Genomic DNA, 10,201 nt, shown 5'->3' on the forward strand with positions numbered 1-10,201 from the left:
TGAACACACGATTCTAGCAGCAGTGACTGTTGGATGTCCATCCAACGGCCGACGTGCTTCTTCAATCTCTGATCTTCCTGCTCCAGCCGCCTAAACTAGCGCCGGCGGGATTGCCTGCTCCCTCCTCTTGTGGCCCGCTGTGATGCCGCGCAGGCTTTCCCGGCCCACCCTACTCCCTCCGCTGGCCTGGCCGCACGCAATCAACTGCCTCCTTATTATGCAAAAAAAAAATGATTCCTCCCACTGACATCTGGGGCGCACCGGTTGGGAGGCTGACCTGTGGGCCTACTAAGTTGACGCGTACGCAGGGCTTGTCAACTTAGTCAACAAACGATTCTAGCAGCAGTAACCGTTGGATTTGAATCAAACGGTCCTGTTGCTTATTCAATCGCTGCTCTTCTTGCACCAGCTGCCCAAACCAGCGCCAGGGAGACCGCCTGCTCCTGCCTCCAGTGGCCGGCTGTGGTGCCGTTGAGGCCTCATTGCCCCCTACTACTCCCACCGCTAGCCAGGCCCTGCGGCGACGGCAGCCTCACACCGCAGCCGAACCAGTGAACCCTCATACTCCTCTCCGCGTGGGCATCCACTGCCGCGTCTTCCCCGGCTCCGCGTCGTCCACTTCCTAGGCCTCGCCGTCGTCCACCGCCTTGGTGCTCTCGGCGCGGCGTGGTCAACGTGGTCAACGACATTCCATCGGAAGAGTAATATACGTGGAGAGGCTAGCAGCTGGGTCCACGGCCACAGCCCAGTTTTTTTGTGATTTGCCAAGTAAGTCGCTTTGTCAGGCCTGTTGGGCTGCAAATCTTTCAAGACGAGGAGAGATTTCATTCGGCTGGCCGAGAAAATGGCCCATCAGTAATGAGAAATGGGCTGTACATTTTTAAAACACATCAAACCGGCAATTAGTTTCAAATATTTTTTTTATTTCGAGATTTAAATTACATTAATTTTTATGCGTGGAGAATTTGTTGGATTTTATATTGATATACATTTATTTTTAAAATCAGTTTGAATGTGAGTCGAAATTTCGGGATTAAAAACAGTTCGGACCGCACCGAAATATGCAAAATTTTATATAATTTTTTAACCGTGGCCACAATATGGCCTGTAATGCTAACAAAAAGAATATGGGCTCCAAAAAAACCTTAATAATTAGCAAATGGGCTGTAAATTATTAGAAATAATGGCAGATGGGTTGTATGCTGTTTTCCACAGATTTGAGGCTTTCCTAAAAAAAAGGTTGACGCACCAGCTACACCTTCGCACGCAAGGAAGTGCGTCCGGGCAAAAAAAAAACGATTCGCGCCCCTGACTGGTAAGACCCACCAGCTACATCTTCGCACGCAAGGAAGTGTGTCCGGGCAAAAAAAACCAAAACGATTCGCCCCCCTGACTGCTGGGACCCACCAGCTACATCTTCGCAGGCAAGGAAGTGCCTGACAGTCGGGACCCACCTGGTCGAAGCGTACGTAGCGTTGTCATTCTGGTCGCGAACGTGTATGTACATATATATGGTGGATGTAGAGGCGCGCACGTGTCGTAGTCGAGGCGCGTACGTGTCGTAGTAGAGACGCACACGTAGCATGTACACGTACGTACAGCGGCCAGGGTGCAAGAAATAAAATACGACCACGTATGTGTATATACGGGCGGGGTCTCGAACGCCTAGTCGCTCATACGTACGGCCAGGGCTCGTGTACATGGCTGGGTCGGAACGGAGAAACAGCTTCGTCGTCGTGTTCATGGGGAACCAACCGGCTGGGTCGGAACGGAATGCGTCGTCGTGTTCATCGGGAGGGCTTGGACGGAACAGCCGATGGAAACAAGGCCTGGCGTACCGCAAAACGGAGGAAACGGCGTTGTGTTCGACCGGCCACGTTTGAAACGGGATCCTGTTCATCAGGAGGGGTTTGGCGTACCGCAAAATGAAGGAAACGGACCTCCTACGGTCGAAACGGGGGTCCTGTTGATCGGTAGGGGTGTGGCATACCGCAAAACGGAGGAAACGGACTTGTGTTGGAGTGCTACGGTCGAAACGGGTGTCCTGTTCATCGGGAGGGGTGTGGCGTACCGCAAAACGGGACACCACGGGATACTGTTCATCTCCACCGTCGACCCCCTTCAGTCTCCATGGGCTACTGTTCATCCACCGTCGACCTCCTCCAGCCTCCACCTGCGACTGTTCATCCACGGGCTCCTGTTCATCCAGCCTCCACCACGCGCTACTCCACCGGCTACTGTTCAACCAGCCGTCTCCACGGGCTCCTGTTCAACCACCCCTCCACGGGCTACTGTTCATCCAGCCCTCCACCGTCTACTGTTCATTCTGCCCTCCACGGGGTGGTCCTGTTCATCCTGCCCTCCACGGGGTCCTGTTCATCCAGCCCCAACCGGCTCGATCGATCGGGGTCCTGTTCATCCAGAGGCAACACCACGGGGTCCTGTTCATCCACCCCCACCGGGAACTGTTCATCCAAACACCCCCAGCAACGCTCACTGTTCGTCCAGAGGCAGCATCGATAGGCTTCAGTTAGCAGCAGTAGCGAAGGACTCGCTCGATCGAGTTCAGTTAACAGCCATCGATCGATCGCTCGGGTTCAGTAACGCGTAGCCTGCAGTGCAATCGCTCGGGTTCAGTTAGAGCCCAACGCCTCGCTCGGGTTCAGTTAGAGCCAACGCCTCGCACACACGCGCGTACGTGTACGAGAGAAACGCGCATCGCTCGGCCGCCGACCTCCCACCGTAACCGGGAACTCTCCGAAATTTTCCTCTCCCTCGCTTCTACCACGGTTTTTTCCGTCATGGACGGCCCAAAGAATGTCATGCAGCTGCGTCTCCGGCCCGCCCAGGACGAAAAGCCCATTTTCTGTCATGATTTTTTGTCATAGAAGTAGGAGCCCACCACATCTATGATGATACCGGGTTTTGTCACAATTATCGTCATAGAAGTGTCATATGTATGACAGAAATTTTTTTCGTTCGGCCCAAAATGTCACGAATGTGTCTTTTTTTGTAGTGATACTAGTGACACTGTTTGTCTATATTCACACATGTACTAAGTTTCCGGTTAATACAATTCTAACATTAATAATAAACATTTATCATGATATAAGGAGATATAAATAATAACTTTATTATTGCCTCTAGGGCATATTTCCTTCAAAAATTTATGAGAAGAATTTTGGTTTATAAAATATGAACCATCTAAAAATGCATTAGCAAAAAGTATGCTGGATATTTTATTGGAGGAAGAATAGAGAATGACAAAGCCATGCATGCAAGTTGTGTCATTATCTTTGCCAAAAAAGATGATGGGTCATCTCCAACAGCGACCCGCAAATTTGCTCACGCATCCGTCTACAGACAGGGGGACCAGTCCGCGGACACGGATGCAGGAGGCCGCCATCCAGTGCTAGCCGCATACATTTCAAACACCTTTTCAACAAACCGGATGAAATTCATGCAAACACGAGCGGATTTCATACAAACCGGACAAAAACGGTTATGTTTCGGACATATTTTAATTAAAAAGCTAGAACTGTGTGTACGTACGGTCGTGCGGAGCTCCACTCCCATGACACGGATACACTACACTAGTCTACGACCGGCCGCGACGGATTCCTTTGTATTATCCATGTCTGGCAGCCCGCTAACCGGACTGCCGGGAGTCCCGAGGCATATTCTTCGCCCGTATCTTTCCTATGTCCGGCTACGCCACTCATCTGAGTGGCAAAGAGAGTGCTTTAGCCGGAGGGGAAGGGTGCTTCCGTGGAGCTCAGACGGGTGCCCAGGATAGTCTGAGATAAAGAACTAGACAGGTCACTGGCGGTGGCCTTCCTGGGACCCAAGCGACGCCAGCTTCCCGTGTTCTACTTCTCCTCGATGATGGCGACGGGTGTGGATGTGCTAGCTGCCACTTCGTCGACATCCGCCCAGTCGGCTTCTTTCTTTGCCTACATGGCGTGGCTACGCACGCGTTGACGACGGATGGCGCGGTCACAGAGACTGGAGGCGCGGTACGACGCGGTGTTGTCGATGGCAGCAACGATGCCCGTGCCACCATGCTCCCCACTATGCCAGCCTTGAGCAACTCGCTACTCCTTTGTGAGTTGGCTTGGAGTGGCAAATTGCTGAACCACACGCCGGCTTGGGGCGACAACTTGCTCCGTCGCGCTAGGGTGGAAGGTGGAGCAGCGAGCTTCCTCGCTCGTATCTGCCGGGCTTGGCGGGCCACCGAGCCGGCTTTTATGCCGGAGAACTACTCTCCCTGCTCGTCGGATGCCATCGAAAAAGTGGAGAAAATGATGGAAGGAGGAGATAGGGAGCGGCGGAGTAGTGCGATTCTTATCCCACGTCTGGCCTCGTTTAAATAGAAGGTGTATGGGAGGAGCTTGCCTGACGTTGCGTTTAATGCCGGCCCGCTCATGAACGGATGCGTGGACGGAGTAGGTTTCTCAGCTTCCATGCGGGTTTAACGGAGGCGTTTGAATGCAGTGAGGAGGCGTGTTTAGCCGGGCGTGCAACGTGTAGCGCCCTCGGCCGGCGCGCCGCTTCAATGGCAGAGGCAGTGAGATGTCGCGTCCGCCCTGAGCCGCCTTCAATGTGGAGCGGCGTGCTCTACAACGGCATGAATGAGGGCAGCTGACGACGGACGGGTAGCGCGCGCAAGAGGTGGGGGAATTTTGGTGGGCTAGAACGGTGAGAAGAAGGCGTGACAGCGGTCTGGACTCCCACAAACCCCTCATGTTTGTCTTGGGTTTGCGGGAGAAAACACTTTCGAACCGCGCCACAGACCGATACATGACCGTGTTGAATGGTTTCCGCAGTCTGGACAACGCGTTTTGAATGGATGCGAGGGGTTTGCGGGTCGGCGTTGGAGATGCTGAGATTACTTTAAATTGCTGTATGGATGAGATGCATAACAAATACAAGTACTATATACTATACAAATGGAATGTGGGTCACCCTTACACGAATGTCAAATAAAATGTGAGTTGGGTGTTTGCTGGTACATATACACTAGTAAGGACTCGTACAGCTCATAGCGTATTCGATTGGTTTAGTAGACCAGCATGGCCTGGGAATTGTATAATCAAATGAGAGGTCATAATCATCCATAGAGTCTTCAGGATGCCTCAGAGTCCTAATCCTAGAACACTTTGCTTGCATATCATCGTCCATGCAAACATGGTAACAAGAGCGAATGTCGAGAGACTCTAGGAGCGGGCAGCCATTAAGGATGAGTTCCAAACCACTGTTGGTGAGCGAATTAGCAGTAAGCTGCAACGACTGCAGCTCCGGCATCATAGCCATGGCTGCACTGTCACCCACTCTTGGTGAGTAGAAGGACCTTTGGCTTAGTCGAAAGCGCTTCAGGAGAGGGCAGGCATCCCCTATAACTTCCAGTGTGCGTGGAAAGCGATGCCAACAGTTTGACAGCTCCAACTCCTCTTGCACGGGGAACTTTGTGATCAGCACCTTGAATGTCGAATCCACGATATCATCGCACCCGATGAGTCGAAGGCTCTTCAATGAGGGCGCCCTACACAGCAAATAAAGTTAAGGATGTAAAAGAAATTGCCAGTAAATCAGAGTTTTTGTTTGAGAAAAATAGGATAAACAAGCAAGAAATCCTCACGCATCACCGAGAAGGGACAAGACATTGTCTGAGAATTCACCCTCGCACCAGAAGGCCTCGCACCGGCCCGCACTGCGTCTCATGGCGGCTCTCACCATCTCAAAGAGTACCCCAGGGTATTGTTCGGCGACGTGGAAGCGCATATCGATGCGGCGCCACAGCTCGGGCTCGTCCATGGTAGCCCTGCGCCATGGGCTGCACACCATGTCGGGCCCTGTGAGGATATCGATGTGGTCCAGCTTGTGGAACACGGCCAGCAACGCATCCCGCGGCAGCTCCGCCCAGTCCCTCGCCTCCTCCTCCTCCTCCTCTTTGGCCCTCCCTTTCTTCAGCACTCCGTGAGGCTCCTCGAGGAGGCGGGAAGCGGAGGGTGCTGCGGCCATGACATGCACCAGAGGGTGTCAAAGGAAGTGCGGTTCTCGTTTATACAGGAGAGATTGAGAGAGATAAGCCACAGTTCCTCGCTAATTCTATATATGCCAAACGGAGACGCTGAAATTAAAAGGTCGCTACCATCGTCGGCGTTACGTTTCTCTCCAGCTATTTCGTATATCTGCTCAGAAAGTGACGTTCACTAGTTATTATCTCATTCTTGTAGCCAGCTAACCAACGTCGTTGTATCCAAGGCGCGCGTGAGCGCACCTACAGGCCGGCTGATCAAGCCATCAGGATAACTTCCAACTAAAATCAAGTTTTGTAGCCAATCTTTTATGGTTGTCAATTTTTTTTACGAAAAAGAGGATCAATCTTTTTCTTTTCAAGGAAAACTTTCAATCTATTCATCAATTGTTAAGGTAGAACAAAGAATACGAGAAGTAGACAAATACATCCAAATTCGTAGACCACCTAGCGATGACTACAAGCACTGGAACGAGCCGAAGGCTCGCCGCCGTCATCGTCCCTCCCTAGGCGGGCAAACCTTATTGTAGTAGACAGTCGGCACGTTGTCGTGCTAAGGCCCCATGGAACCAGCGCACCAGGACAACAATCGCCGTTGATGAAGAGATGCGTAGATCAGAAGGATCCAACCTGTAGACACATGAACACGGACGAACGAAGAACGGATCCACTAGGATCCATCGAAGACAAACGCCGACCGAATCCCGAGGGATCCGCTGGAGAACCTCCACACGCTCTCCGACGATGCTACAAACACCACCGGGACAGAAAATAGGCGGGGAGGACCTTATTCCATCTTGAGAGAGTCGGTGCCGCCTCGCCACTGAGCAGGACATAAACCCTAACAAAACTCAAAAAACCATCTAAAAACAGGGGATATGGTGAATGGAGCCCAGACAAAAAGAGGACCTACCTTGGCCTACACTAAATCATAGTAGAACTTACATGGATTGATAGATATATAACTTTAACATATATTACATCGATCTTTTACTACCAACACTCATGTCATGCACCACCACTTATAGGGATGTAATTTCATCATCAATCTAAATTTGATCCTGTATATGGATATCTTCTATATAAATCAATAGATCACATCTTATAAGGTCAAAATTACATCTCATATCTTCTTTTAGGGAGAAAATCAAGGACACAACACGCCATACGTACCTGAAAACAGGGGGGCACCAGTCATAATGTTCACAAAAAGTTAATAGGGAAAATAGGGCCATACTTTTGCTAAATGAGCTTAAATGGAGGAAATTTTATTAAATGGGGTAATTAGTGTCAAAACATCAGATTATATCAGTGGGTAATAACTGGAATTCACTATAAGTGTAGTAATAAATAAATGAAAGCATGTGACTACAATCAGCAAGTGTGGCCTATAGACTCAATTTAGACCACCGGGTAAGGAAAAAAAAAGGTAAGAGGAGTGATGAGGCCCACTAGAAATACCAATTATAGCAAACTTGATCAGAAGTAAGATGCATAACAGATAGATTGGCAATGGGAAGGCTTGGGGAGTTTAGCCAATAGCAGAATCTTTAATATCACTAGGCACCTTAGAATTGGGGACCTCTCATTCAATTGAGGACTTTTATTTTGAAGTAGAGGCCCATTTTTTACTTGGGGCGGGCCTCAATTTTGATCGAGACGTGGCGCTGGAATAATTTTGGATTGGTACAAAGTTTGAAATTTGAGGCGTTACAAAACTTCATCGGAGATAGTACATTTTGTGAACAACATTTGATTTTTTTTATTTTCTCTTCTTTATCACAAATATTAGGGTACCATGCCAAGTTTAGTACTTCTTTAGCTTCATTTAGATACATCTTCATTTTTTCTAAAAACATAGAAAAACTCCCATATGATCTACCCTAGCGCCGAGTTGAATATTTCAACCATTTGCACCACATGATCTCAAATTGTTTATATTTCCTTGAATCTATTTACTACATTTTTTTTAGAATTAAAAATTAGACCAATTTTAATAACTGTGCAAAAAATCATGTAATATATATTAGTATTAAGACCATCAGAAAATTGGTGGAACTTATACACAATATTCCTAAAAAATTATACTAAAAGGCTCCCATGAATTATTACATTTAATAGAGCTGTTTTACATTTTTAGAAGAAAAGCCCAATATCAGACACTTGGGTCCTCCTACCCACATGAGTTCAATGCCATCAACTACATCTGACTTAGCCCATGTCACATCAATGTAATATGTGCCCTTATGCCTTATTAACCCCATATGTCATTCGCGTACTCGCATCCTCCAATTCCCCTCCTTCTCTCTTGCGTTGCTCCCCTCCTTCTCAAAATCCCACGCATTTATTAACAAACACAACTTCTCCACTTCGTCATTGTTTCTCCATTTTTGACAAAAGATCAAACTTTGTTACGAACTCCAAAACAAAATGGGTAAATACCTGCTTATTTTTCCTAGTAGATTTGAACTTTTGGCAGATTTATTTTGTGTTGTGTCATTATCCATCTATGAACTAGCTTTGAGTGCCAATTCACTTGACATCACTTTATTGGTCTAAGGGGGCAAAGGTGGCGATCAATATCGACTGGGCAAGTGATGTGATACAGTAAGTTGTTCAAAAAAATGGTGCATTAAATAATACGCTAAAGAGTAACATGGATAATTGAGAAAGGATTCCAACTTGTTTCATTACATACTTAACTAAAGGGTTTCCATACTAAACTAACTACTAATGAGATTCCTAAATTACCTACTAATGGGATCCCTTACTAAACTAAACTAAACTAAACTAGTTTTTCAATTTATCTTATATATTTGAATTCCTAGTGACAACAGACTAAAATAAATCAATATTGGATACGTTTTAAAATCTATCAATTTTCATTACTAACTAAAATCAATGCTTTGGAAATATAATTTACTGGAATATTTTTAAATATCTGAAATAGTTTTTATTAAAAATGTACTCCCTAAAATATGTCACTAAAATTGAACACGTCTTACATTGTTAGTACTTCATTTTTTGATATGTGAAAATGTGTAAAATGGATGTGTCTATTGTTGCTGAAATATGTGACGTGTTGTGCCTAAAGTTAATGAAATATGTGTGTGAAATCTATTTATTTATTTTTGAATTGAAACTGAAACTTGACATATTATAATTATTTTAGTGAAATTGCAATATCTGAAATATTGTGATTACTGAAATATGTCATTTCATTAATATGATATATTAAATGGTTGTGGTTGCAGTACTAAAATGGATTTGTTGTTTTAGTAACATAATAAATAAAATGGATTCTATTGAAGTGCTTCAAGTACAGAGTTATACAAAATGGTTTCTTACCATTTCTATAATTTATTGATAGTAAAGTTTTATGAAATGGTTTGTTAGTGATATTGAAAATGTACGGATAGACGATATCGCTTGTGAAATTGATTTGATTTTCAGGAGTCAGATCACTTATGATTTTTTTGGGATCATAAGTGATCTGACTCCTGAAAATCAAATACCTTTTATCATTTGGGATCTTGATTTTTTTTATATTGATAAATATTGAGATAGTTGGTTGTGTTATTGAAACATATGCTCTAGTAGTGAGTTAGAATTTGGCATATATTGATCTAAAATTTCAGTTATTTCAATTGATGTTTGAAACTGCAAAATTAAATAATTTGCAAATATATCCAATATTAGTCTTTGTTTGAAAGGCCATGCCCTGAGAATTCCAAAAGTACTAAAAAAATTGAAAAACGAAATTCTACTTTAAACTATGTGAAGCATCTAAAAGATCACCAAGAAATAGAATGCAAGATTTTTTTGGGGGGGGGGGGGGAGGGGATAGAGAATGACAGAGTCATCCAACACGTTATGTCCTCTCCGCCAAAAATGGTGGTCTGACCTTTTGAGTTTACATTTCTTTTAGAAGCACCAGTAACTTTTTTAGTACACGCAACCTATAACTACAGGTACATTGTTTTGGATCCACGATCCAAGAAATTACAAAGTAACTCCTACATCTAGGAGGTACAACAAAATTTCTTGGAGACGTCTTCTTGGTGGTATCAAGCTTTGTAAGAAAAAACTAGCAAGACTTATGTAAAGAGACCACAATTGGACCGGAACAACGATATCATCACCCATTTACCTGCACGAACTTGA

General features: G+C 45.8%; 1 protein-coding gene across 1 annotated transcript; it reads right to left on the reverse strand.

Moving 5' to 3' along the window:
• Window positions 1-4,978: 4,978 nt before the first annotated feature.
• On the reverse strand, window positions 4,979-6,062 carry LOC123169048 (putative F-box/LRR-repeat protein 23). The gene is made up of 2 exons (XM_044586901.1): window positions 5,639-6,062; window positions 4,979-5,542 (listed from the first exon to the last, which is right to left on the reverse strand). The coding sequence occupies exons 1-2, from the start codon at window positions 6,019-6,021 to the stop codon at window positions 5,020-5,022; spliced, it is 906 nt and encodes a 301-aa protein (XP_044442836.1). The 5' UTR covers window positions 6,022-6,062; the 3' UTR covers window positions 4,979-5,019.
• Window positions 6,063-10,201: the final 4,139 nt, after the last annotated feature.

The sequence above is a fragment of the Triticum aestivum genome, chromosome 7D (assembly GCF_018294505.1).
Source record: "Triticum aestivum cultivar Chinese Spring chromosome 7D, IWGSC CS RefSeq v2.1, whole genome shotgun sequence".
Classification (NCBI taxonomy): Eukaryota; Viridiplantae; Streptophyta; class Magnoliopsida; order Poales; family Poaceae; genus Triticum; species Triticum aestivum.

Coding starts and splice junctions, on each gene's coding strand:
- LOC123169048 (XM_044586901.1), bottom strand. CDS start 6,021: ATGGCCGCAGCACCCTCCGCTTCCCGCCTCCTCGAGGAGCCTCACGGA. Junction 5,543..5,638: donor TTGTCCCTTCTCGGTGATGC/GTGAGGATTTCT, acceptor TTTGCTGTGTAG/GGCGCCCTCATTGAAGAGCC.